The sequence below is a fragment of the Pteronotus mesoamericanus genome, unplaced genomic scaffold, assembly GCF_021234165.1.
Source record: "Pteronotus mesoamericanus isolate MK-2021 breed Mesoamerican mustached bat unplaced genomic scaffold, CSHL_Meso_final contig_29, whole genome shotgun sequence".
NCBI classification, from domain to species: domain Eukaryota; kingdom Metazoa; phylum Chordata; class Mammalia; order Chiroptera; family Mormoopidae; genus Pteronotus; species Pteronotus mesoamericanus.
This window is the reverse complement of record NW_026555123.1, coordinates 679799-707266: the sequence shown is the minus strand read 5'-3', so window position 1 is coordinate 707266 and position 27468 is coordinate 679799. Positions and strand designations below refer to the sequence as shown.

General features: G+C 39.0%; 1 protein-coding gene across 1 annotated transcript in view; it reads left to right on the top strand.

The window, feature by feature from the left end:
- Positions 1-2777, top strand: part of FGF10 (fibroblast growth factor 10) — a 76235-nt gene extending 73458 nt beyond the window's left edge. Inside the window, exon 3 of the mRNA XM_054575325.1 lies at positions 2371-2777. Coding sequence (XP_054431300.1) covers positions 2371-2568 — 198 coding nt within the window. The 3' untranslated portion in view covers positions 2569-2777. The remainder of the gene's footprint in view (positions 1-2370) is intronic.
- The last annotated feature ends 24691 nt before the right edge of the window (positions 2778-27468 follow it).

The window sequence follows — 27468 nt, the reverse complement described above, 5'->3', positions numbered from 1 at the left end:
TTTCATAAGCCTTCTTAAAAATATCTATTAGGCACCCAGAGTCACTGATTATAGCGGCTCCAAATTCTATTCTCTTGTGTAGTTCCTCTATTTCCTTTTGGAAAATGTATATCTCTCATATTTTCATTATTCATTCTCTGCACAGTGCATCTATTATATTATTAATTTTCTCTTGACTGACAGAATTAAGAAAATAAATTATAAAACTGAATTTAAACAGAACAGGCCCTCAAAGGGCATGATGTAGGGATCAAAGAAATTTACCGGTATCCCAAATAAATCTGAAACCTTTTTCTAAACTAAGACCCTACGTTAAAATCTTACTCTAGCCTAGATTTAAAAAAAAAAACCAAAAAACTTTAATGTTTATGATTTACGTAAATGCTACAAACAACCTAGGTTCCTAGGCCCTTCCTGTAGATATTCTGAGACAGCATTTGAGCTGTGGTCTAAATATCAAAGACACCTGAGAAGAGGCATCTGCTACAGGCGCATTCACTTTAAGAAGCGTTGTCCTATACATTTATTTCAGGGAGGAAAAGTAATTGACCATCCACTGCTACTTTTCTATACACAGCTCTGTTTCAGATATAAAATTATTTAAAATTATCTTACTTCTCCCAGTGTCTAAACTGCACCCAATTTATTGAAATTAATACAATTATCCATGTAAAAAATCACCTTTGCTTTGAAAACCAGATAGTTTTATTTTTTTAAATTTATTGATTTTGAGAGTGTGAGAGAGAGAAAAACACTGATGTGTTGTTTCACTTATCTATGCATGCATTGGTTGGTTCTTCTATGTGCCCTACTTGGGGATCAAACCTGCAAACTTGGCATATGGAGACAATGCTCTAACCAACTGAGCCTCCCAGTCAGAGCCAAAAACCATAAAGTTTTAAGCAAACTAAGATGAATAAGTAGAAAAAAAGCCCTACTCACAATTTAAAAATGCAGAATTTTTATCATGTTAAAATATTTCCCTAAAACAATCTACCGTTTTTTTTTACTTTTAACCAAATAAATCATGTGAATGTTACTTTTAAATATTGCTTTATTGATAGCACATAAGCACAAGAGAAGCACATAAGATAAGTTAATTCCAGGTAACAAAGCTTAAAGTAACCACATAAACACAAACTATAGCTGTTTAGGGCATTTCTGACAATTTTCAAAATTACAATCTAGCCCACAGAAACCTGGATATTTAATATACATTTGTTGAGGAATTGTAAACTAAGTGGAAATTTCAAAAAGTCCTGCGGTGAGAGAAACTACTTGAAATGCCCAGTAGAGGCCCTAACTGAAATATACCTGTAGTGCCATTGGTTTGGATGAGAAGGTAGAGCCAGGAGAGCAAAAGCCCCAATTCTTGAGCTTCTTAACTGCTTTAGTTTGGCTATAAGTGAAGAAGGACATTTTTGAAGCCAGAGTCTAGAGATTAGTGAGGTACCTTCCCTTTGTTATTAAGTCCAGAGTGAGATCCTGGATTTATGGAATGAATAAGACATCAATCCTTGTCCCAGAATATCCCCTTAAAAACACATGGTCACTTGAAACAAAGCCAAAGCATGATAGCCATAGAGTGGAATTTCCCAAGATCAAAGTCTTCAGGCTTATACAATATAGGCAGTGCTAGTCACCATATTTATAATTTCTTTGATATGGTAATTTACAAAGTAAAGCGTTCCATTTCCTACCTTTCAGTCGTTCCTAGATTTCAGAATAAAACCTATCAAAATTCAAAATTATGGAAAATTGTAAATAACTTCCAAAATTTAGAAACCTAGAATTTAGAAGAGCAGAAGACACCCTGCCTCCCCCCAGCCTGACAGTTATCTAGGTCTATTACGCTTTGCTCTGAGATCTGCTTCCTCATCAATGTGGGTGTATTTACTGTGGATTTACAAGTAAATGAAGTTTGAAAACTTAAAAAGCCCACCTTTTTTTTGTAATTTCATTTTTCCCATGACGCACCCTCGTTATTACTCTGAAGAAAAAAAAAAGAGATTTTAACACCATTCTTTATCACTGACTCATCACAAATATTGTTAGTGGCATGTTTGTTTCATGATAATCATCGTAGGCACTTAAACCATGTCATATTCAAGGCATGCTGATTTTTTTCAGGGGGCCACACTATGTGGTTATGATGGTCACTTAAAATAAATCATGTGCCTTCAAACACAGACTCTCCTTGTGCTTATGAGTTTTACTCTTCTGTTGTAGACATTGTGTATCAAGTGCACAACCTATGGACAAACGTCAACAGCAAACAAACCCTTGGGCTGGGCTTCTATGGATGGTTTGTGTCAAAAGGAATCAAATATCATCATGACAGGAATAAAAGATTTTGTTTTTTCTTTGCAGAAAGAATTTAACAATGACTGCAAGCTGAAGGAGAGGATAGAAGAAAATGGATACAACACCTATGCATCCTTTAACTGGCAGCACAATGGGAGACAGATGTATGTGGCACTGAACGGAAAAGGAGCTCCCCGGAGAGGACAGAAAACTCGAAGGAAAAACACCTCAGCGCATTTTCTTCCAATGGTGGTGCCGTCATAGAAGAAGGCAGTGCTTGTGGGTGCAGTAGAACCAAAGGCTGTTTGGTCAGGAATAGTGGGTATTCTTCATGAAGACAGTAGCTCAAAAGGCAAAGATGCACAGCAGACCTCTGCTTGCTCAAAAGAAAGGAAGTTTTGGATGGTTTTTGTACTCACTGCAGACATATGACATTCTTTTAATTAGTCTGTGTCATGCGTTATAATTGAGATAGAGGCGGATCAAGTGGGATGGATGTTATTCCCAAGCGAACAACCTTATGGCTAGGTTTTTCCTTGAGTTTTTGTTTTTTAACCTTTGAGCTAGAACTTACAGGACATGAAACAATCTGTTGAATGATCTTTGGAAAAGTTATTTATGGAATATGAACTCATATCAAAGACCTTCATTGCTCATTCAAGCCTAATGATTCAATGAGCAGTAAGACATGCAAGCATGTACTGGAAAGCACTTGGGTAATGTTATGTGCACAACTAAAGGAGCTTTGGGCGTGGCATCGCGGAAGCATTGGATAGGACTGAAAATGTACACACGTTAGTGTAAAACTGTTCTAACAAAACAAATAGTATGGTATGCTTGTGCATTCTGCCTTCATCCCTTTCTATTTCCTTCTAAGTTATTTATTTAATAGGATGTTAAATATCTTTCGGGGTTTTAAAGAGTATCCTCAGCAGCTGCCCCCTGATTTGCTTTTTTTTTTTTTCTCTTCAGCACACCACATGCATGTTCATGACAAAGCGTTTTTAGAACTTGGCAAACACTTGAGACTAGAGGATGACGTTGCAGAAGCAGTGTGAGCGCCCCGTGGGCTATCGGTTGACTTAAGAGCATGTCCGCAACGAGAACCACCAACCGTACACGCGGCAGTGCTGCGGCGTGGCTCGAGTGACAGATCTCTGCCATCGTGGAGAAACATGTATCACTGCTACGTCTTCCTTTCCTAAGAAATAGACCAGAAGGCTAAATTTTTCTCTTCTAATACATCAGTGGGTCTCCAAGTAGATACCAAAACAAGGAAAATTAATTGTTAAATTCAACTCAGTAGCCTAGCCCCATTATTTACTAAGGATTTTCTGCCATGCGTCACAGCGGCAGGTGACGAAGAGCCTGTCTTCGTGTGTAAGAACCCTTTCTCAGCCCCCCATGGTACATCTCCCCCAAAGGAAGTCTCAAGGAACTTGGTATGAAGTGCAACTTTCCCACGGGCTTAATCTGAGCAAATGTGTCCTAGTATATGTGTAACCATAGACTGAAACCTGTTCCAGCCGTATGACCTAGTCTTTACGTAACCAAATACAATTTATTTTCTGTAAATTTAAAGAGCTTTGGAAGGTTCCAGAATGTAACCGTATTGAAATTCATTTTGTTAGAGCAGGTATAGGAAACAGTACATCACGTCGTATTCTGCTAAAGAAATACATAAGCCTTATTTGCAGTGTCCGTAGTGATTTTTAAAATGTAGAAAAATACTATTTGTTTTAAATATTTCAAGTGATAACTATAAAGATATGTTGATGCTGCAGTTTTCTCTTCATATTTCTTGTTTTGAAAAGGTCTGTTTATTGTTTGGACATGATAATTTTGGTACAGGAAAAAAGACTCACTAAATGTGTCATTTTACTAAAGTTTAACCTCTAGAAAGGCTGGTGGTTTGTGATCTTCTCTTATAACTTAACTGTGTCAATGCTTAACCAGCTCTTCCAGTTAATGTTATTTAAGAATTAGCTTTATTAAGAAACTTTCCCATCGAGTGATCCTATAAAATGTCATATTTTTCTCATTCCTTACAAATGTTGGGATTTCTAAAGAAATGCATCTGAGGCAGTGATTTGGCTTATGGCTTAAGTTGCATTTCATGGTACCTGGCTTCCAACTTGCATTTTGACAAATAGGATACTAAAAATGTCTAATTTTTGTGGTGGGAATCTGCATGTTAAATTTAATTGGTAACTGAGTCTGGGAGCCATAGTGCAATGCATTCCTATCAGAACTAGGTTATCTTTGTTCTTTTATTTTAAAATAATAATTGCACCTGACACATGAACATGGACCACCCACAACCCAAATTAAATGTTTGATGAGACCAATACAGTATTGGATAACCATGGTAACAGCAGATAGGGCACCAACTGGGTTCCTGTTTCACAGAGCCATTTAGGTTACCGCAGAGACTGTGTAAACAGTCATCATTATGCACTCAAAACAGCAAAACAGCTTCTAGCAACATGCATCAAAGCTTGCAGAAGCCAAAAATAAAACACATCTCCCTTACCTCTCCCCCCACAACACACACACACACACACACACACACACACACACACACACACACACGGAGATACAGAAACAGTCTGATAAGGAGTAATGAGGTTCTCCTGCATTTAAAAATGGCATCTTTGCTCCCTACTGAGTCAGAATTCCGGTCCTCTTTGCAGCTGGATTGTGCTACTGAAGTAAAAGCAGTTCCAGCCCTGAATATTGTATATTTTTTTAAAAATCATCACAATTTTGGGAGCTCTGCCTCTGTGAGGACTGTGTCCCCCACGCCCACGCCCACCACGATGTCAAGGTATATCAGCCAGAAATGCTCATCCATCCGGGTGTGGGTTCCTGAGGAGACTCCTCATAAAGATAGAATCCGCCCCCTCCTCCCACCTCCCAAACGGCTGAACAGTGTATAGCATGTTACATTTAAATAAATTAATAAAAATGCTGGGAAAGGAAAATAAAAAGATCGTCCTTGTTTGCTTTATTAGCCTAAAACCTCACCTGGTAATAGAGAGAGAAGCTCAAGTGTCGTGTGTGGCAGGATGTGGTTAAATGCCCCACAGCCCCAAACAACAACAACCGAGAAAACATCACTCAAACATTTGTAAGATTTCTTTAATGCTTTACATGTGTGAGTCAGCTATCCTTACTCTAATAACAACCAAATGCTTTCGATTTTTCCTACGTATTCAGGTCCACCTAGTTTACACAGTGGATAAAGGAGGATGGATTGAACACAAGGATGGCTTGTGAAACAATGAGACTTTTGGAGGAAAGCCAGGAGGCTGCAAAATCTGATTTCTTAGGGACAGAGCAGCCCAATGGCTTTGATTTGAAAAGCAGAGAGAAAACAAAATACAGAATAACTTGTATCCAGGGCCCACACAAGGTTATTGACACTATTTAAATAGATAAACAGTCACGCCACACAGATCTAATGATTTCGATGTTAATTCAGGGTTTAGGCACAAAACTAAAACTTATCTTTTCCTTATCATTGCTTAAATACGCATATCAGTAGGAAGCCACGGTGTATTTCAGGGAAGATATCGAGTTCATTAGAAGTAGCACATTTACATGCAAATACCATGTTGATTAAGAATTCCTTTCTACTTCACTGCACAGGTCTTTTGCAACTGACACTAAGCAGTAAGAAAATAAAGAGGGATATTTTGGAGGGAATCCTGGGCAAAAAGGGCAGCTCTGTGTCCCACCAGGACTAGGCGTGGCACACCTAAGACCTGTCTTCTTTCAGGCTCTCCCCATTTTGCTCTTATCTCGGACTGGCTTGATTTGCTTGGCTACTGCTTGCGTCCAATTTACTTCTTTCCAACTCCAACACCCAAAACCTTTTTCCCAAGATCCTAAAATGGAAACATCCTAGGTGTGACTCGCATTGGCCAAGTCTGAAAAACATCCCAAGCTTTAGGACTATCCATCCGTGTGACAAGGGATATGGGTTTTGAGATCGACCACGCCTCAGTAACACGACCAGGGTGACAAGGTGTGGATTTCGGCACCCTCCACAATCGGAACTAATGAAGAGCAGTGTATCAAAGGGCAGAGCGGGGCAGTGCAGAGCAAAACGGTCCTTAGCTACATCTGCTTAAACGAGACTACTGACTTTTACATCTTTAAATCTTGCATTTTTTTACTAATTCTAATTCGCCTTCACCTATTTATTCAAATCAGAGATTTCAAGATCTTATTCTATGATGCATTTTTTTTAAAGGGGAAGATTGGATTTGTCTTGTCTTGTTTTGTTTTGTTTTGTTTTAAAGACAAGAGTAGGGCCCTGACCAGAGCCAGGCTCACTGTAATTCTGCAAACTTTAAAGAATGATAATTGAGATGAATGCAAGTTTTCACTAAATAAAAAGGTGGTCCTCCTACTAAGTATCAACCTATATCACAACGTGACAGTATAAGTATTTCTTTAAGTTTATCCCAAGAGTATGTACTAGTATTTTCAAGTATATCAACATGTAGAATAAAATCTAAAAATGAAATGCCATTTGTTTTTTTAAATTGTAAAATAAAAAAATAAAAAGAAAAAACCTGCTTTATATCTTTTACTATGTCTTGTGTACATTCAATGAGGTAAAAAAAAAAAACCCTTTATAACATGCATTTTTCTTTTCTTTTGCTGATTAAAAAGTAATAAAACACAATATGCCCGTATAAGTGAATAATCTACTAAAAACACCTTTGCAAACCCTGTATATTATTTAAAATGGAATACTCATGACCCAACCAACCAGGGGAACTGATCTCATTCCTAAGTGGCTAATAATGAACATTTCCATGTGGCAGCTCCATGATGGCAGCTAAGGACAATGGTTCTACACTCAAAGAAAAAGCCATATGCCAACCATATATTCATGTGGCAAGTATTACCGAACATATTTTTATTACCCTTCACAAAGAGCCCACCTTCATGTTCTCATAGAGGCAATTGCACCCTCCAGAGATGAGCACAGCAAACGAAGAACGGACACATCCCATGCGCTCGTTACAGCTGTAAACTGAACACGGGCCTTCATGTGCTTGGGCGGTGACCGCAGCTGCAGAGAACCACGCACAGGAGAGCCCGACCCTCCTAAAATTTGGGCTTCAATACCTGGTACCCGTCTGAAAAGCCTAAAGAATCTTACAATTTCCTAAATGATTTAGTTATCATGTCTGTAGTCATTTTAAGCTGCAGACAATGCAAATATTCTCAAAGACAACTTTCAAGGAGAGTGACTTAAAATCAGCATTTCATGAGGTACTAGAAATTTTTAAAAGACTACTTTTTATGGTTATAGGAAACATCTAGCTTAGGGGTCACTTATCGATTCAAGTCAGCATTAAAAATACTTAACAGCTGGTATTTAAACACAGACTTTTCAATATTCTTTTTTGGGGGGTAAGGCATGATCAATGTGTTCAGACATAAGTCCGTATCTATAAAAATTACATAAGAAAATATCTGTTTTGGGGGAGTTTTCTTGCTAAGAAAAACAAAAAAGAAATACTATGAAATGCCACTGCATAAAGATACTAACAGTATCTTGTTTTCCTGATAAATTGAATACTGGATGTAAAGTGCATTTTATAACACAAGCTTAGCCTCATGCAGGAAAAAAGAAACTGAATAGGATTTTTTTTTAAATAGTATTTTTAAGTCAGTTTGGCAATCATTCCTCCTTATCTTCCCTAGGAGAATTCTGCATTCCATCCTCCAAGATCTCCTGAGAAGTAGTCAAATCAGCATATTTCAATTGCAACAGCTTATCTTTCTCTCTCTCCTCATTTTTAACTGCAGGTGATGTTAAATAGCTGTGTGAAAGCTATTTCCTTAAGACTCACAAGGAAAAGATAGACTTTATGGAGACCAATACCTACTTGAGCTACTTCAAATGAATCAAGACTCCATGGTAATCTTAGCAGAGATTGTTGGAGGCAATTAATTAATATTGGGTACCTGGAATTACTGTTACAGTTTCCTGTCTATGTTTTGTTTTGTTTTTATAGTTTTGGTTTGTTTTTTTTTTAAAGATTCTATTTATTTACACCTAGAGAGAGGGGAAGGAAGGGAGAAAGAGAGGGAGAGAAACATCGATGCATGAGAGATATATTGATTGGTTGCCTCTTGCACGCCCCCAACAGGGGACCTCGCCGGCAACCCAGGCATGTGTCCTGACTGGGAATTGAACCAGTGACCTTTTGGTTCGCAGGCCAGCACTCAATCCATTGAGCCACACCAGCCACGGCCAGCCAGGGTCCCTGTCTATGTTTTTTATCATGTTTCTATCTATTTAAATATTCCATAGTAATAAAAATTCATGGTTTCTAAGCATTGAAGTTATTCATTCCTACTATTGGGAAAAAATAAATAAACACAAAATTTAGACATAGAGCCTGTTGAGGGTTATAAATCCTAGCCCTTGCCGTTTGCAGCAGTTTAAACCAGAGATGGGTATCAGGATTCACAGTGATTTACAATACCAACTTCTGTCTTTTAAGTCTGAATTTTCCCAGCAGAACTGCGGAACCCACTTTTGAATCCAAATACATTACTGAACAGCTTCCTATGATCCTACTGCGTGAAACCGCAAGACAGCTGGATAATAAGGGTCTCCCTTCTCTGAAACCTCTAGTAAATCCATTTTTAAAAACCAGTAAGAATCTTTTTAAATATAGACACATTTGCCAAACAATTTCGCTTCATTTCTTTATTCTCCCTCTGATCATTCACCAATGAAGCCAATAATATCCAGGATTCCTCTGGTGCTCAGTATTTTACCTCGTTCTTTACCATCTCAGCTTCCACCCTCGTTTTGCACAACTGGTAGCTAAACAAGCAAGAAACCAGCAGGCTCCCAGCAAAATAAAACTACTGTGGGATAGCCCTGTGCTAAATCACTGCTGCGTATGGTCTCCGGAACACTCGGCATTCGGAATATCGCAGGTTGGTTCTGAGACTCGACATAGTTCTGTCACTGGAAAACTTGTTCAAAATTTGTCTCATACCAAATGTGGTAAATTAGTTAAAATGTTGATCTCTATCCTTCTAATTTTATATCCTAATTTTATAAATGATAAAATTAAGTATCATTTCCTTTCCCAGAGTTCACTGCGAGGTAATGAACACAGACCTCCTGATTCCAAAATTACTCTTCTCTCCCTTATACGGGCACTATACCAAAAAAAATTAGAACTACACCATTTACAGCTCAATATTTTTTTCAATTTTTTAGCAATGGAATCGGAGGATAATGAAGGTGTTTCATTTTCATGACACATTCCTCTTTACGAATACTTCTTTGGGAGGAAGAACGTGTATTTTTCCATCAGAGAGGCAATTTTTAATTGTCTCTGCCACGTCTAGCAGCATAAGCTTTGAAAGTCACCTCATTTCAAATAAGAACGAATGACCAAAATCCTTGACTACGCCTGGCACTGGGGACAGTAATAAAGACTGCATGTTACCACATTTATGAACTGTTTTGTATACCAGCTAACAAGCAATCAGTGCTCAATACATGCTAATTTTCTGCCCTCTTTTTGGTCATTGATGAACACTTATTTTAAACGTTTATTAACGTAACAAACTAATGACTGAGTCGCCTTCACTTGAGGTTATTTTGTTCTGCAGATTTCTGGTTTAAGTTATTGTATCATTTCTTTCTTCTGACCATTGATTAAACCATCGCTAGCTATTAAAATCTTGCTTCTCAGCACCGTGGATACAGGGCTCTGGGTCAACTCCAAGGAGGGAATTTGTGTCTGAACCACAATTTCCCCCCTGGAAAGAGGGGCTTTCGGAGGCATCCGAACAGCAGGCAGAGATGAAGTAAAAGGCACCCAGGCAGAGACACAGCTTTCTCACCGCAGATAGGGAGGTGGCACTGTCTGTGGACTGAGATTTACAATATTTCCTTGAAAGGAAGGAATGAGCATTTCTAGAAAAGTTATTTATGTCTCAGTAGAGCAGTAGTTTGGCAATGACACAGCCCTTTTCTTTTTTTAACCAACTAATACAAAGCACCATTTTCATCAACAGTGGAAGGGGTGACTGTCCAACCCACAGAGACCACAGGGCACAAAAAATGGCCCAAGAGGGCGCTCTGCACTGGGTGACCACCTGCTATGGAATTCTTAATCCTTCTGTAAATATATTGAGAAATAGGAAAAATATATGCATACATCTTTGTTTCCAAGACAGCAACTCACTGTTTTGGGGGACCTAGGACTCGTTCCCCAGCTGCCGAAGGCTAGGTGCATGACTCCTCCCCCACCCGTGGAACCGCAGCATGACAGCTCTGTGCCAGTGGAAAAGCCCCGCCCCTTTGCTCAGTCAGGGATAATTCGATGGGGTCATCCCCGGCGGGGCCAGCTGAGACAGCTGTTGCGACTGCATCTCAGGTCATCCCTTCTCCCGCTGTTCTGCCCCGCTTCTCTCGCCGCCCCCCACCCTCGCCCACGCCCATTCCCCGGAGCCCTCTCCCGCAAACTTCCTCCCTGCCAATCTCTATCCCAGAGTCTGTTTCCTCTGGAACTAGATCCAAGACATCTCACGTGTGCGCTTTGTTTGTTTTTAAGGTGGGGACAATTTGACAAACAGCAGCAAACCAGCTACTCCTTCTTCTGAATGATGGCTGCCTCCGTTTTAACTTAGTGTGTGAGTTTGCGAAGCCCATGGGAGAGGCTTTGGACACACTTTGCTTCCTAGAAACAGATCCATGAGGGAGATGTTTAGGACCAGCTTGGCGAGTGCCAACAGCATAGGAAAGTGAGAATGGAGTCGCTGGTCAAGCGCCAGGCTAGGGACCGAAGGCAACGGCCACTAGGCTAAGTGCCAAAATGAGGCAGAAGTGAAATAGCGATTGCCTAAAATCTTTGTCTTTTCATGTTGTGCAAGAACCAACAGAGAGAACCTATGACAGACAGTTCTGTGGTGGAAAAACCTAAAGATTAGAAAAGTATACTCAACATTTCACACACAAAAAAATAATAATTCCTGTATGTTTCCTTACAGGAAAAATGAAGTCAGCATAAATGGTAAAGGAGAGATGTGTAGGTGTACAAACTGCACCCCAGGAGGGTTCATTTCAATTTACCATGAGTCCAAAAAGCAAAAAGTAATATTCTCAAAACTAAGAAACTTCCAAAGAATTCCCTCCAAAGAGTTTCTGGGACCTAAGCATTTGTATTTTATAAAGAAAATCACTGATAACAATTTGCTATTACTTTTTTTTCCCCCAAAGTTCTATGTTGAAATTCCAGTACTGGGAACCTCAAACATCATTATCCAGGACAATTCCCTATTATTATGTTGGAAATGGAACTTAATTTTAGGTTTCCAATTCCAAGTCCCAAGTGGGAACTAAATGTCACAGAACAAAATGTCACGCAATGAGATCGGATACTAAAGTATGTGACAGTAAGCAGATGTTTCCCTAACAATTACCACACAGCAAAAGCTGGTCAAAAAAAATGAGGTACAGCGCTTCTCCGAAGTCAAAGGGCCCCCACATGGTTATTGAGCATGTTAGCATTTGCCAGTTTATATTCTGAAGAGCACAGAAATACAGAATAAAATGCAAAGTATGATTATTGCAGGAAATACATTTTTAAAGAAATTATTTGAATAGGTCTCTAGGGGACAACTCATAGTATCAACAATATAATCCAGGCTCTCATTAAAACACAAAGTAGAGGAAAATAGGCCCTTAATTAGTGTCCTAAAAAACTCATCACTACCATCCCTGCCTACCTAACACTCTCCCATGAACTACTTTACCATTTGGGATGCATGAGAAGAGGCAAAAAGAACAGAAATGGGACTTAGGAGACAGATGTTTTGCTCGGACCTAGAGAGGCAAGATCCGGCCAGACTGAAGAACAGAAACAACCACTCCCCCTCACCTTGGATACTCTGCTCCACCAGATCCCTGAATCTCAGTCCTTGGATTGGTTCCTCAACATCAACATCAAATTGCCAATTTCAGGAAGCAAATGATTTGTTTCAGAGCAGACGTAGATGTCCACTTTTTACACTGTGGTAAAGTTATAGTGGCTGGTGGAGACCCAAGATGAAAAACAGAAACACCCTTCAAGCCCCGTGGAGACAGGTATCCAAACCTCCATGAGAAATGGTAAATGTTAGTTTAATGGCTTAATGGGTCAGAGGAAATACTGCAATAACCAAAAGTCAGAAAAAGATATAGGGATTACAAAGCCTTCTGATGTAAAAATAAACTTAGATTAAAACAAGTCTTAGATGTAATCAACATGGTATAACTAACAGATATCACACAAGAAAACTTAAAATAATACACATTTAATTCACATTATATGTGCACTACTTCTTTTCTGGAGGCTTTAAAATATTTTATGAACTAGTATAGTTTTATATTAATATGCATGAGTTTGACATAGGATAGGATAACAATTTGGGAAGTGTTTTATATTCTAAAATGTATCCTTGAATTTTTTTTGTAGACCTTACTCTTCATTATATTCAAGATATCACTAGGTAACTAAAATACAGTATACTATAAACAGGTTGTCTTTTAATTTCTGAGTTTGCTGATAATCTTAAAATATAAAAGTATATCATTTTCCTCTTTATTCACTTTCACAAAAATAATCATTGAAATGCGCATTTACCTCCAGCAGCCTCAGTACGTAGAATGCAGGAAACAGGTTATTGAGTCAATTTAAAGAGAAAAAGCCCAAGATCTGCCCCTCCACGATTCTGCACAAGGTTGTATTTGGTGCGTGCGTGCTGCGTACCGTGCAGCCAGCTCTGACCCTGTGAACGAGTGAGGTCCATATACTGTTGTGTCCTCACCTCCCTGCTCAGCTCCGGTACACTCATGCCTGTGGCTTTGTCTAATGGCGTCAGTCCATCTCATATTTGGTACTTTCCCACTGCCTTCTGTTTTTCCCAGCATTATCATCCTTTCCAAAGAACCCTGATGTCTCATGATGTGACAAAGCAGGACAGCTTCCGTTTTGTCCTTTTCACCTCCAGCGATGCTTCGGGCTTCATTTGCTGCAGGACCCGCCCGTTCATCTTTCTGGCGGTCCAGGGTAACTGTAGGGCTCTCCTGAAACACCGCATTTCAAAAAGAATTGCTGTTTCTGTCAGCCTTTTGCCCTGTTCAACTTTCACATCCATACCTAGGAACTGGGAAAACGAGGGTATGGATGATCTTAGCCTTGGCCTCTAATGACACAGCTTTGCTCTTGGTGACCTTTCCTAATTCTTCCATTGCTGTGATCCTGACTCTCAGCCTTGTCTGCATTTCTTGGCCGAGTGTCCACTTGAACTGATGACTGAACCAAGGCAAGCAAAACCTTTAACACTTTCAATGTCTTCCTTATACGGATGTTAGAATCGCGCATTTTGTCTGCGGTCCTGACACAGACTACAAGCTTTTGTCTTCTTGATGCTCAGATGCTCTCCAGCTTTGGCATTTTCTTCTTTCACTGTCATCAGAAGTTGTCTCACATCCTTGCCGCCTTCTGTCAGTCCAGTGGCATCATCTGCACAACTTAAGTTATTGATATTTCTTCCACAGATTTCCACTCCCCTTCCACTGAATCTAGTGCTGTTTTTCTCATGCTATGTTCTGATGCAGACTAAACAAATAGGAGGACAAAACACACACTTGTGAGATGGCTTTGTCTAAAGGGAGCCATTCCCTCTCTTCATATTCTGTCCTGACAGTAGCCTCCTGTCCCCCATACAGGCTGGGCATCAAGACACTCACATGCTGAGTTGTGCTCATTTGCTTCACAGTAGCCCTTGGCTTTCATAGCCCATGCATTTGTTTTCATTGTGCAAAGGCATCCTATGTCTTGAAAATAACACACTTTTTTTACCCATCCTCAAACTGATGCACATATAGGTTGCTTCTAAATTTTCATCACTACTGATGCAGCAAATGCCTTGTAGAAGTCCCTTTGTGTAAAAGGTCAAAAGGCCTCATCACTATGTAACTAGAGACGAGCATCTTCGAACTTTCCCACATATTGTCAAGATGCTCTTCCAAGAGCCTCCCAAGAAAAAAATTAATATGGTTTGTTTTCTTGTCATTTTAAAGAAGTTCTCCCCTGTCTCAATACAAAGATTTCCTCTTAGAATCACTTCTAAAAGTTTTGAAGATTTCTTTCGTGTTTACGTTTTCGATTCCTGTGAAATTTACGTTTGTTACAGTGCAGAATATGGATAAAATTTTATTATTTTTAATATGCATGGCCAATACCATCCCTATTTAACGTCTAGGTCCACTTCTGTCATATATATAGGATGACAGTATTTATTTTTCCAACTAAATCAAAAAGCTTTTGAAATTGAAAGGGGCATTATTAATAATTTACTCAGACAACAGGCATGAGCAAGAATAAATCCCAGGCAAACTGAGACATACAGACATTTTACTCATAATTCAAATTCAAATATGTGTATTGATCTGTTTTTTGATTACTTAGTTTTGTTTGTTAAAACGTGTGTCTATTTCTATAGCCACAACACACAGTTTTGACGATTAAAGGTTATAGTGCCAGAGAATTTGGGGCAAGTTTTAATAAAATTTTCTGAAAGATAAAATCGTATAATGTAGAAACTATTACATGTAAAGTTCAGATAAGAAAATGATATTTGCAGCACATAACACCGAGAAAGATTAGTATGCAGAACACCTACACATTTCTAAGGAAACAAGACAATAAAAGACCATGTCACACCCATCAAAATAAAAAAGACTAGAGATTCACATGGCACTAAGTGATAGAGAAAATTGTTAAGATGGAAAATCTCCCGTACTGCTGACTCTTGGTGGATGGAGAGAAAAGAGAGCAACCTATCAACTCCTTCTGCACCAAAAATGTTCCAGAATGCTTCATTGCCCTTTTCTATTGTTTATGAGTTTTCAGATCACTTTGTCCTCTTCCTCTAAAAGTCACCTTAGTTCATTTGGGTAGTTTTTCCACTCTCAGTGAGCTACATCACAGCTTGGAATTTAAAGTATGAGTATTGTTGCTTTATTGCTCTAAGGGATAAATGTGCTTTACTATCCAGAGAATATTCGTAGCTAAAACAGCCTCAGCAGGGGCGTGCATTGAGAGGGACGGAGTTCAGCTGCCTCAAATTGTCCTCTAGTATTATAATGCTCATTGTTTTTTCATACTTTTAAATTAAACTGTTATTTTGAGATGCTCGTGGATACACATGCAGTTGTAAAAAAAGGAAAATAAACAGCGAGATCCTGCATATCTTTACCTAATTTCCCTCAATGGTCATACCTTACAAAACTATGGGACGATATCCCATGCAGAACACTGGGATGAAAAGAGTCAACATTTGGAGCCCTGTCTTTGCCCCAGGCGTCTCGGTTGCCCTTCTATAGCCACACCCACCTCCTTCCCTTCACCCTCCCCGTCTTAACACCAGGCAAAAACCGACCTGTCCTCTATTGCCCTACTTTTGTCATTTGGGAAAATGGCATATAATGAAATCATACCACCTGCAACTTTTCAAAGGGAGAGAGGAGGGAAAGGAAGGCAAGAGAAGAGAGAAATCGAAAGCATCGCTTAGGGGTTTTGACTGAGTTGTTCAAAATGCATAGCCTAATTAGGAGAAGTAAATTTTTTCCAACTGACTCCTCCTCTTGTTGAAACAAGCTCTCTACCTCTTCTTGCATGTATAGGTTGCCTCCTTTTTAATTACATCCCTGTCAACTGTCCTGACAACTTTGGTGAAGGAAAGACTGTGGAACTCTAAACTCAAATAGCAAGAGCCTCATTGCCCTTCTAAAACATGATAAAACAGCAATTGTTTCAATGAATGTGCTGGTTACTATTTCTTTCCTACATAAGCAATGCACCCTAGACTAGGAATGGAGTATCTCCTTCTTGCAAACAAGATGAACACATCTCTTACCACTGTCTTCCACACTCAGTCTCCGCCAGCACGTTGTTCTCACCTCTTATCAGATCCACAAAGATTAGGGCACCTGAGGACTTTTACACTTGCTGGTCCTCCTTTGTGGGACTCTTCCCACAGGGTATCTGTGTGACTCACTCATTTCCATCAGGTCTCTACTTAAAAGTCACTTCTCAGAAAGGCCTCTCCTAACTATTCTGCTTGACACAATACTACCCAGCATATTATACATTGATTTATTTAATCTCCACTGGAACTTAAAGTCCATAAATAGATATTTTTTTTCTCACTGTTATATCTCCAGGACTTAGACTCGCTCCCCTGACATGTAGTTGGCAAGTAAATATTTATTGAGTGAATAAACACACGAATGAAAACAAGAATTTGCACATCCTTAGAATGCCTGTATATCCCTACTCATAGGGCTTGGGGAGATCTTACTGCTGCACATTTGTAAGGTAGGAACATTCAGAGGAAAAGCTTGAAAACAATCACAAAATGAATGGCAACACAAAGGAGAGAACCCAAGTTTCACGATCCAGAGCTTAAACTTTACCCCTCACTCCCATGAAGCCTCTGTCAATTCCCTGCTTTTGCCTTATTATCTAAATGTTGTTTTATTATCTGCCATTTTTACATCTGTTGAACCCACTGGAAATTTTACAGACAGAGCTTTATTAACTTAAAACTTGGAGCAAGAGTTGGCTTCCTCAGATCAGATCTACATTACCCCAAGAATATGCTCTCCCCACAGTATTTTGGCATTTCCCTCCCTGGCTCTAGTTGGATCCCAGAGGCCGAAAGGTGTTCCGAAGTGAAAAGTAACAGGAAGGAAAAATGAACCAACTCCTGACGCCTCCAAAAAAGATTGGTTTCAAATTTCATTTGCATTTTGGTGTGGATTAGTCAGGAGAGGCAAAGGGGGAGGGTTACTGTTTTATTCAGTTTAAGCATTTAGGTTTGAGATATTTCTCTGTTAAGCTATTCTTGAAGTTTCTTTATTGAAATATCTCCTGTTTCTTGCTGAAAATTTATTTTCAACCAGGTTTCCTTCATGTACATTTAGAGAATTTTCTTAACAGGAGCCAGAACATGTTTAACGTCATCAGGATGGACTTTGTTAAATAGGGGACAGATGCCAGTTTTTCCATAATACATAAAAATCTTGTAAAATTTCTTTTTAATTGAGCATGAAATATACAACAGATTTGTTGCCACCTATGTAGATTGACATACTCAAGAATAAATATAGATAATGGTGTACACACACACACATACATAATAGTTTTTTCAAAGATTCGGGAAAATAAAAAATAAACACCTGTAGACAAGATTTTATATGTTACTTGTTACACAGGTGAGCCCAACCCAAAATTACTCAGCCACGTTTGAAAACAAAACTACCTTCTATTCTTTTCAGTAATATAAGAGTATACTGTACAATGATGAAAACCATTATCATTCCTGGTGGCTTTCTCATTATTACCTTACCTACCCCACAATACCCAAGATAAAATAACGTAATACATTTTTTTCACACTCTATTCACAGGCCCATTAAAGAACTAGTCTCAACAATCTTAGGATATTGGAAAGGACATGGACATTGGGGTCCGACATACCTGCATTCAAACCTGGCCTTAGTCACTGATTAGCTGAATATAATGTCAGCTTACTTACGGTAAAATAGAGACTAAGGTTCTCTTCTTGAAGGTTGTTAGAAAGATTTGAACAGAAGAAGTAAAGCTCCTAGCAAAGCTCTTGGTTTACAAGAAAAGTGCAGTAAATGTAAAACCAACTAAACTCTGAAAGAAAACCTAAAAGATTTCTTCCTGGTATTTCTTTCAAATGAAAAATTGGTTTCCCCCCTAAATTTGCCAGACGCGTACACCTTAATAATGTTAATATTGGAAGGGATCTTAGAGAGCAACGAGGTCACCAACTCATTTTAGAGGTGATAAAACAGAGGCCCTGAGAAAATAACTGATAGGACGAGACCTCAGGCGGCCTGGCTTCAAAGTAATAGCAAAAAACTTCATATTTCACAGATATAAAATGAACATTTCAAAAATTTATATGGAACCATAAATGACCCCAAATAGCCACAGCAATTCTGAGAAAGAAGAACAAAGTAGGGGAGATCACAATACCTGATATCAAATTATATTACCAGGCCACTGTAATCAAAACAGTCTGGTACTGGCATAAGAACAGACACATAGACCAATGGAACAGAATAGAGAGCCCAGAAATAAACCCATGTCTCTATGGTCAATTAATATTTGTCAAAGGTGGCAGAAGCATAAAATGGAGTAAAAATAGCCTCTTCAACAAATGGTGTTGGGATGTCTGGACAGCTACATGTAAAAAATGAAACCCGACCACCAACTTATACCATACACAAAAATAAACTCAAGATGGATAAAAGACTTAAATATAAGTTGTGATACCATAAAAGTCTTAGAGAAGAACATAGGCAGGAAACTCTCAGATATTCCATGCAACAATATTTTCACCAGTATGTCCTCTAGAGTGAGGGACATAAAGGAAAGAATAAACAAATGGGACTTCATCAAAATAAGAAGCTTCTGCACGGCTAAACAAAACATCAGCAAAATGAAAAGGGAACCAACTGTATGGAAAAATATATTTGCCAATGATACCTCAGACAAGGGTTTGATCTCCAAAATACGTTAAGAAGTCACATGAGTCCATACCAGGAAGACAAACAATCCAATCAAAAAATGGACAAAGGACCTAAACAGTCACTTCTCCAAGGAGGACATGCAGAGGGCCCAGAGACATATGAAAAGATGTTCAGCATCACTAGCTATCAGAGATGCAAATCAAAACCACAGTGAGATACCACTTCACACCAGTCAGAATGGCCATCATAGACAAATCAACAAACAACATGTGTTGGTGAGGTTGTAGAAAAAAGGGAACCCTAGTGCACTGTTGGTGGGAATGCAGACTGGTACAGCCACTGTGGAAAGCAGTTTGGAATTTCCTCAAAAAACTAAAAATGGAACTGCCTTTTGACACAGCAATTCCACTGCTGGGATTATACCCTAAGAATCCTGAAAGACCAATTCAAAATACGCTGTGCACCCCAATGTTCATAGCAGCACAATTTACAACAGCCAAGTGTTGGAAGCAGCCTAAGTGCATAACAGTAAATGAGTGGATCAAAACACTATGGTACATTTACACAATGGAATACTACGCAGCAGAAAGAAAAAGTTACTACCCTTCAGGACAGCATGGACGGAACTGGAGAGCATTATGCTAAATGAAATAAGCCAGGCAGTGAAAGACAAACGCCATGTGATCTCACCTATAAGTGCAACCTAATCAACAAGGCAAGTAAGAGGGCAAAATAGAACCAGAGACATGGAAATAAAGAACAAACTGACAGAGACCAAAAGAGAGCAGGGAGGGGAATGGGGAAAAGAAGGGGGAAGGGTCACATCAAGGGACATGCATAAAGGACCCATGGACAAAACCAAAGGGGGGAAGGATTGAGGGTGGGAGGTGGGGGTGGGTAGGGCAGGGGAAAGTGGTGGTATAAAAATGGAGACAACTGTACTTGAACAACAATAAAAAAAAAGAAAAAGAAAGACAAATGAAATTCATAATTCTATGACCTATTACTTTCCTTTTCCTGTTGTTATTCCTTCAACCTCTTTTCATAAAGATATTTCTCCCTACTGTTGGAATTGGAACCTAAATATAATTTTATAGTTTTTTTTTTAAGTCTATGGTTTAAGAACTGGGGGAAGGAGAAATGGAGATGAAGGAACCCAGAAAAAGAATATCTTGTTGAGAAATGATTGTTGTTTATAGCCTTACAGTCTGGACAGCCAAAGGTCTTCACATTTATACTCACTCAGTTGGAATTTTCTCTTTTCTTTACATCAGAGTAAAAGACCTCTAGGCTCTAATACCATGGTACTTGACCAGGCAGGGGTCATGGAGAGGAAGGGCCATGTATGTGTCAACTGTGGGTAAGTTTCTTTGGTGATTCTTCATCTCTCTCTCCTCCAATCACTAGATTAACTCATAGGATCAAAAGTGGGGTGTGCAAGCCACAAAGTTCTCTGTGTTCTGCATGAAAACTTTTGTTATATATTGTAAGCATTCCTAATATCTACAAACACACAGACACTGTTGACCACCCCCCCGCCCCCAGTTCTTGTCCAATGCCGTAAGCGCCCGTGTAGGTGAGACAACTCAAGGGAAGAGAAGGGTGAACAGTGAGACAGTCAAGCGTTGTTTGCTTTGATGCGTACAGTGGAATTCACACGTGGCCAACTGAGTGGATTTGCAGGTTGTATTATCTAGTTTTAATCAAACTAACCCTAACAACATGGACAATTGGCTCTAAAGGGCTTCTATAGATAGTGAGAATAAGGATAACAGTGCTAATAGAAACATAAGCAAATGACTAGAAAAGAAGAACTGGCATGTTTACTCCTAGAGCAAGCTCTTAACTGCATTAGAAGGTTCAAAATGGTAATTATACAATCTGATCTGACATGGTAAGCTATCTGTAGTTTTTTAAAAAAAAAATAGACTATTTCTTCAAAGTAAAGTTTTATCAATGAGCTTGACAGTAAAGCTTTTTAAAAATATTCATTGTGTGGCAAGAGAAATGTGAAACAAGATGTTTGGAAATATTTGTATCATTACACATCTTATGTTGAAAATTATATGCATTTATTACTTAAAATTTGGTTGTAAAAATTAAGGATTTGATTATCTCTGTCTTTGAGATGGTAGCAATATAATAGGAACCATAGACAAATGGCTAACCTTGTAGAAAGTATAATGTGATAAATAATATAAGTTGTATTACAGAGAAGGCTGGGTAAATTCTAGAAGAGGATCAAGGACAAAGGACATTTTAGTTTGGCTATTAAGACAGGATAAGATTTAACAGGTAATTGTTAGATGAGATAAGAGAGGGAAAGAGCAAATAGCACCGTTAAAAATGGAGGAGCGGGATTCTAGGGGAAAGGAATGTTGGAATAGGCATTGCCTCGTTTTTCTGATGGTTTTATCACATATGAATGTATTCCCAATCAATTCGTTTAGTGAGGCTTACTTTTGAACTTTATATAAACTCAAATTTTGTGTACTTTCTCTTCCTTTTTTCTCCCAAGGTTGAGTTTGAAACTCATCCTCATTGACAAATAGGTTGCAGTTCATTTATGTACATTGCCACAGAGTTTTATAAAAATTTCACTAATTATTTATTTATTCTAGTATTAAAGGATCTAGAAGTTGTGTTTCTTTTTTCTTTCTGTTTTTGCTGCTGTAAACACATTGACTAGCATGCACTTTCCCCTAGGGATAGATTTTCCGGATTTTGTGCATTTACAATGTAAATGCTTTTCACAGTGATGGTAACACACTCCCAGGGTGTCCCCCTCACATCGCCTCCTCACCAACACTTTGTATTATCAGAGCTCAAAAAAGATATTTACAGAAACCTGGTAATGTGGACGGCGATTACATTTAACTTACGTTTTTTGATTATTAATAAAGATGAACACTCCATAGGTGTATAGGTCATTCTTGGCTTAAGGTCTGTCCTCAATAACTATTTTCTAAATTAATGAATAAGTGAATACTCAAACAGCTTTATGTCACCTCTATTAAATTATAGTGGCACAGCAAAATTTTACTATTTTTCTTAGGGTACCAAGAATTTTGAAAACCATGCTAATGTTATTTGGAAGATGTTGCTGTATAGTATCTTTTAGGGGTTGTAGTTAACCCACTCCACCTACTATGGAAATGCTCCTAATGTTTTAAGTCGAACATAGTCTCCAGTCCTAGGGAACTTCCATGAGGTTTCCGAATGTGCTGGGACCTTTGTTGCCTCCAGGTCTCTAAGTACAATCCTTCCTGTCATCGATGCCTCTATCCCAACCCACCCTTCAGGTTATGGGTTCAGAATTCCCTTAGATTCTACAGATCAATCAATTATTTTTTCAATATTGATATTAAACTACTGTAGCAGATCCCTGTAAGTACTTTTTCTTTCTATTTTCATGCAATCGTGTTTTACTCTATCACCGTCCTTGTTACTCTGAACAGAAAAAATCATGTAGAAAGCTGTTATTCTGAATTTATGTTTTTGAAATAATCGTATGTTTAATAATATGCATAGACTCCAAGAAACCAATGGATATTTTTTATTAAAGACATATTTTAAAGCAACATTAATGGCATAGTTGTCAGAATCTTTTGTTTGCTCTTTACACTCTTTAACATTTGGGAACAGTTATATTCTTTCCACTACAAATTTTATATATATTTTTAGGAATCCTATTTTCATAAATATATATTCACTATTTGAATTAATCCCATTTGTGTCTTTCTGCCATACTTAATATATGTAGTTTAAATGAAAAAGAATATGTGTTTAATTGACCATTTCAATGAAAATAGTAAAAAATAGCAATTTCCAGAAAAGCAAATAAAAGAATCAAGTCAAGGCAATAGGATTATGCTGACACCAAATTAAATATTTTTACTTATTCAAGTGTGATCATATCATTTTTTACATACAAACAAAGCTTCTCTTCTGAGGGCAAAATAATTTTGGGGGGGGACCCTTCCCCTCACTAAAATGCAGACAGCAAGAGTGATTCTTAACACTTCACATTACTGGTTTGGTTTTCATTTGCTACCCCTTGAAATATGTGTGTCATTTCCATGTTTTAGCCATTACTACGTGTCTGCATCTATGGAGTTCAATATTGGAACTATTCCACTTTGAAAGTGTTCGGACGTACAGATTATTTTCAGTGTTATTCTCTAAGCACTTTTCTGGGCATAAGAGAAAGATCAGCGCTGCACACCGGGGCCACGAACGTGTTTCATTTTCTGCGCCGAACCCCGAACGCGTCCCCGCGGGCGGCAGGAAGGCGGCAGACCGCTGGGCGCTTCGCCGCCTGCCGGCTCTCGGCTGGCGGACAGCGCGGCCCCTGTTCCTCCGACTCGGCGCCGGCGCTGCCCTCCGCCGGCCCCCAGTCCGCCCAGGCAGGGCGTCGTCACCGGGCTGTCGGTCCTGCTCCGGGCGCCCCGAGGCTCGCCGTCGCCGCCGGGAGCTCCTGCCGCGGGGACTAACGTAGGCCTTTGAAAACCCAGTGTATTAATTACCCCAGGAGCAAAGGGGCATTAAAAACAAACAGGCGAGAGGGGAAGCTCTCCTGAGTCCCTAAGGTGAGGTACGGCTGTGCAGCATTGACAATGGCTTCCAACGGACCGCGCTTGCACCTTCTTTTCAAAATGCTAACCCACTTGATATCTGCCTTAGGTTTAATCTAGCGAAGCAGCCTTTTTAGTCTGATTCCAGCATCTTGTAATAGAACACATCTTTTCAAATATTTTAACGTGTTCTATTTCACCCCAAATTTTTGACTACTACTAATTAAAGCTAGATATGATGATTAGTTATTCATTTTATTTAGTACTTGATAATGTGGGTATAGGTTTTGAGGAAAAAACAATTTCTATATACCTTTTATATTAATTACGTCAATACATCTTTTTAGAAAAAGTGTTTTGTTACTTCCCAGTTTGACCTTCCTTCGTATGTGTATCTGTAAAGTAATCTATACACAATTTATACACACACATACACAAGAGAGAAGTCCTATTGGTTGGGCAAAATCTAATTTTCTGCATGCTATGTATTACTATAATTTCCACCTAAATAATTTAATTACTTGGGTTTTTAATGATTTCACTATGCTGGTGATGTTTTCCAACCCTGTGAAGGAATTTTATGAATATTTTGTTTCAAGTTACCTAGTAACTTTGGTGGTTATCAAATAATTCTCTGTTTTTGTTCTTGTGTGTGTAGTGAATAACTCTTGTACCATAGATGAGTAGCCTATAAAATGAATTCAAAAACCTCTCAACTATAAGTTACTGCATCAAAACTTGGACCTATAATCCTCAGGAAAAGAAAGAATTCAGCTGCATCTCAACAGCTTGTAGAATAATTAGATCACAGGTTTTGTAATTTTGCTGGATCAGTTCTATTCATTAGTTAAAATTCACGAATGTCATTTTTCTTGTAATCTCTCTCATAATGTGATATTTGGTGAATACAGGAAAGTCCACCTATGACCAATAAGTAAGACAACCCACTATTTAGAGGGAGGTGTCAACTGAGCACCTACAGTGGACTTGACATGAGGTATTTTTGTCTGCTTAACCACTTCTCTCTCATAAGTTTCTCCAGCCATTCCTATTTAGGAAGATGCCTAAGTAATCCATTTCCATTTCCTGAAGCTGATCTATCCATGTGACCCACAGACCGGGTGATAGGACTGAGAACAGCAAATTGAGAACTTTCTCATCGCAGTACTACTAGTTTTTTTTGGTTTGGTTCGTTTTGTTTTACCTTTTCGACATTTGTCCCCAGCAACAATTCATGCTGTGGGAAGAGTATATGACAATTTTCTATTTTCATGGCACTGTTGATCAGGTTGGGAAGGAGAGGAATGGAGACAAGATCGATGCCAGCAAAATGAAACTAAACGTGAGTGAGGTCTCAGCCTAGCGCCCGCGCTCCACCCGGGGTGGGACGTGGCAACCGGGGGCCCTTAGCTCCCGCCGCGGGGCCTCAAACAGCGCCTGGTACAGAGTAGCAGCAAACTCTGTGTCTGGACTGTCTGGACCATGCCCCTGCTTGCGAGTGTGACAGCAAGTGACAGAGGGAAAGTTCACTGGACCAGGAGTCAAAACAGTCAAGCACACCTTTGATTCTTGCAGAGCTGTTAACTGAGAACTAATGAACGTTTTAAATGATTGTCGAACAACTCTGCTCAGGCACGCTTCACTGGCTTCCAAACCCTTTACCTCATTTAAAAACCATTTCTGATTCTCTTTCTACAACTACTACTACTACTGTAATGCTACCGAGAATGCTTAACTTTTAAAAAAAATTTTTTATTGTTCAGTTACAGGTGTCCCCATTTTACCCCCATTGCCCTCCCCTGCCCACCCCCCTCCCACATTTAACCCTCCCCTCCCCCCCGTTGTCCTTGTCCGAGGGCCCTTTATACTTGTTCCTTGATTTGACCCTTCCCCTTCTTTTAACATGGTTATTTTTTAAACATTTTCCTTCATGGTTTTCCTGTGCCTGACAACTTTTTATTTCTATTTCATACTTTTGAACTCCATGATCACCAGGTATATGATAAGGTACTGAGAGTATAAATATGAGTGAGACATGGTTCATTCCTCAAGGATCTCACAATCCAGTATGCTTGGAATATAACTGCCACGCACAAAAATAAATGCTATAGCAGGAAGCAGGAAAGCAGGTATTACCAGGGACCTACTGTCTCCCACACTTGCGATCAAGCAATATGCTACTGCTTTCCATAATCTTACCACTTAGGTTCTACACCATTTGATTTTATATCTGAGGAGTCTGTATTAATAAAGGAAGGATATCTTTCCAAAGCAGGAACGTGCACTTCTGGGACCCACCCTTCACTGTGCTGACTGCCCTATGCCACGATGTGTAACCCTGGAACCCAAACTTCATTGTGCTGACCACCCGCTATTAAGCTACCTCTTCCATCAGTCTCTTTGCTCTCCCTCCCCTTCTTGCCTGCTGCCAGACCCTCTGGCATAAGTCAAAGAAATACAAAATTACCTAAGCTTAAATACTCTTTGGTAAGATGTTTTATATGTCCTAAAGTTTCTTCCCAGGGTCTATGAAACCTTGCAAGTTGATATAGTGACTTCATATTCTGTGTTTTAAGAAACTCAGAATTGTAATTGTGTTAGGGGAGATCCAAGGCATAACTCAGGCTGATTCACATGCTGTTGTTACTAAAGATGCAATTAACTCAAAAGGAATGTGTTTCCATAACTATCCCAAGACTTCTGGGTGTTTAAATGCATGCCCTTTGGCCACACAAGAGGCTTTACCAAAGCAATAATAGCAAAGTGATATTTTCTGCTTAAATCTGCTAAATAGTTCAAATACTGAATATGCAAAATCCTATTTGGATTTACATACATTTCTACTGGTTTTGTCTGAGTCCAGGTCACCAGCTTGTAGGCTGTTAATAATGCGCTCTGCTAACTAGACACCCAAACTTGAATGGTGAGTTCAAAACAACCTTGTAAAAGCTAACAGATGCCATTTATGTGCACCGAGTCTTGTGTCTGATTTCGTAAAATTCTTTTTCCAATGGCATCATTCCTATAAAAGAAATATGTTTGTTTTTAAGCTTTTTCTTCTCCACATTAGTGGCAACTATTCACTCCTCGTTATTAATATTATAATACAGAGAGTGTACTCCTCTGAACAATGGTGTGGCTACTGTGGCTGGAAAAACATAAGATTCTGCTTACAAAGAATTAGCCACCAAAGCAAATAAACTGGGTTTTGAACTATACAAGCTTCCCACAAAGTGTTTCTGGGATTTTTGACCTTGTTTTTCCTTTGCGTAAACAGAATTCAAGGACATGAACACTAACGCTTGCCGACATAAAGTTCTTAGACGTCGCTCACTGAACTCATTCCTTCCCTGTTTCTGAGGGGATGCTCCCCTCCCATCGAGTACGAACAACCTGATAACAGGCCTTTCGGTCAATCTCACTTTCTCACGGCCCCAGCGCTTTGACGCTTTTTTGACAGAGCAGCCGGAGGCCACATATCCTTTTATTTTCAGGCAACATTTTATATTTTAAATGTCTTATATTTAGTTTGTCATTCTTCTCTGAAACAAAGTACTAGGAAATGAAATTGAACACGGAATTCAAAGTCATAGAACAGCAATGGTGTTTGGCCATGTGACAACTGTCTTGACATAGATTCTCTCCCAGAAAGACAGCAGGCCCGTAACCTTCCCTGTAAATACAGGGAACTAATTTGAGTATTCATTGCCTCTGAATTTGCAAAGTTCATTTCTTCTGGGTTGACTAGTTCTTAGAAATTATACTATATAATCTTGTTTCGCTTTGCTTCCTGCACAATTACTTATGTATCTTGGTTCAGTGTCTGACATATCAAGTTCTGAAGAATTGGAAGAATGAACAAGTGAATAAAATAATATATACATAGGGAAATACTTGAGGAAAACAAAATCATATCATTACAGAACATATAAAAGCCCCCTAAAATAACTATTTAACCAGCAAATGGATAGTTTTTAGT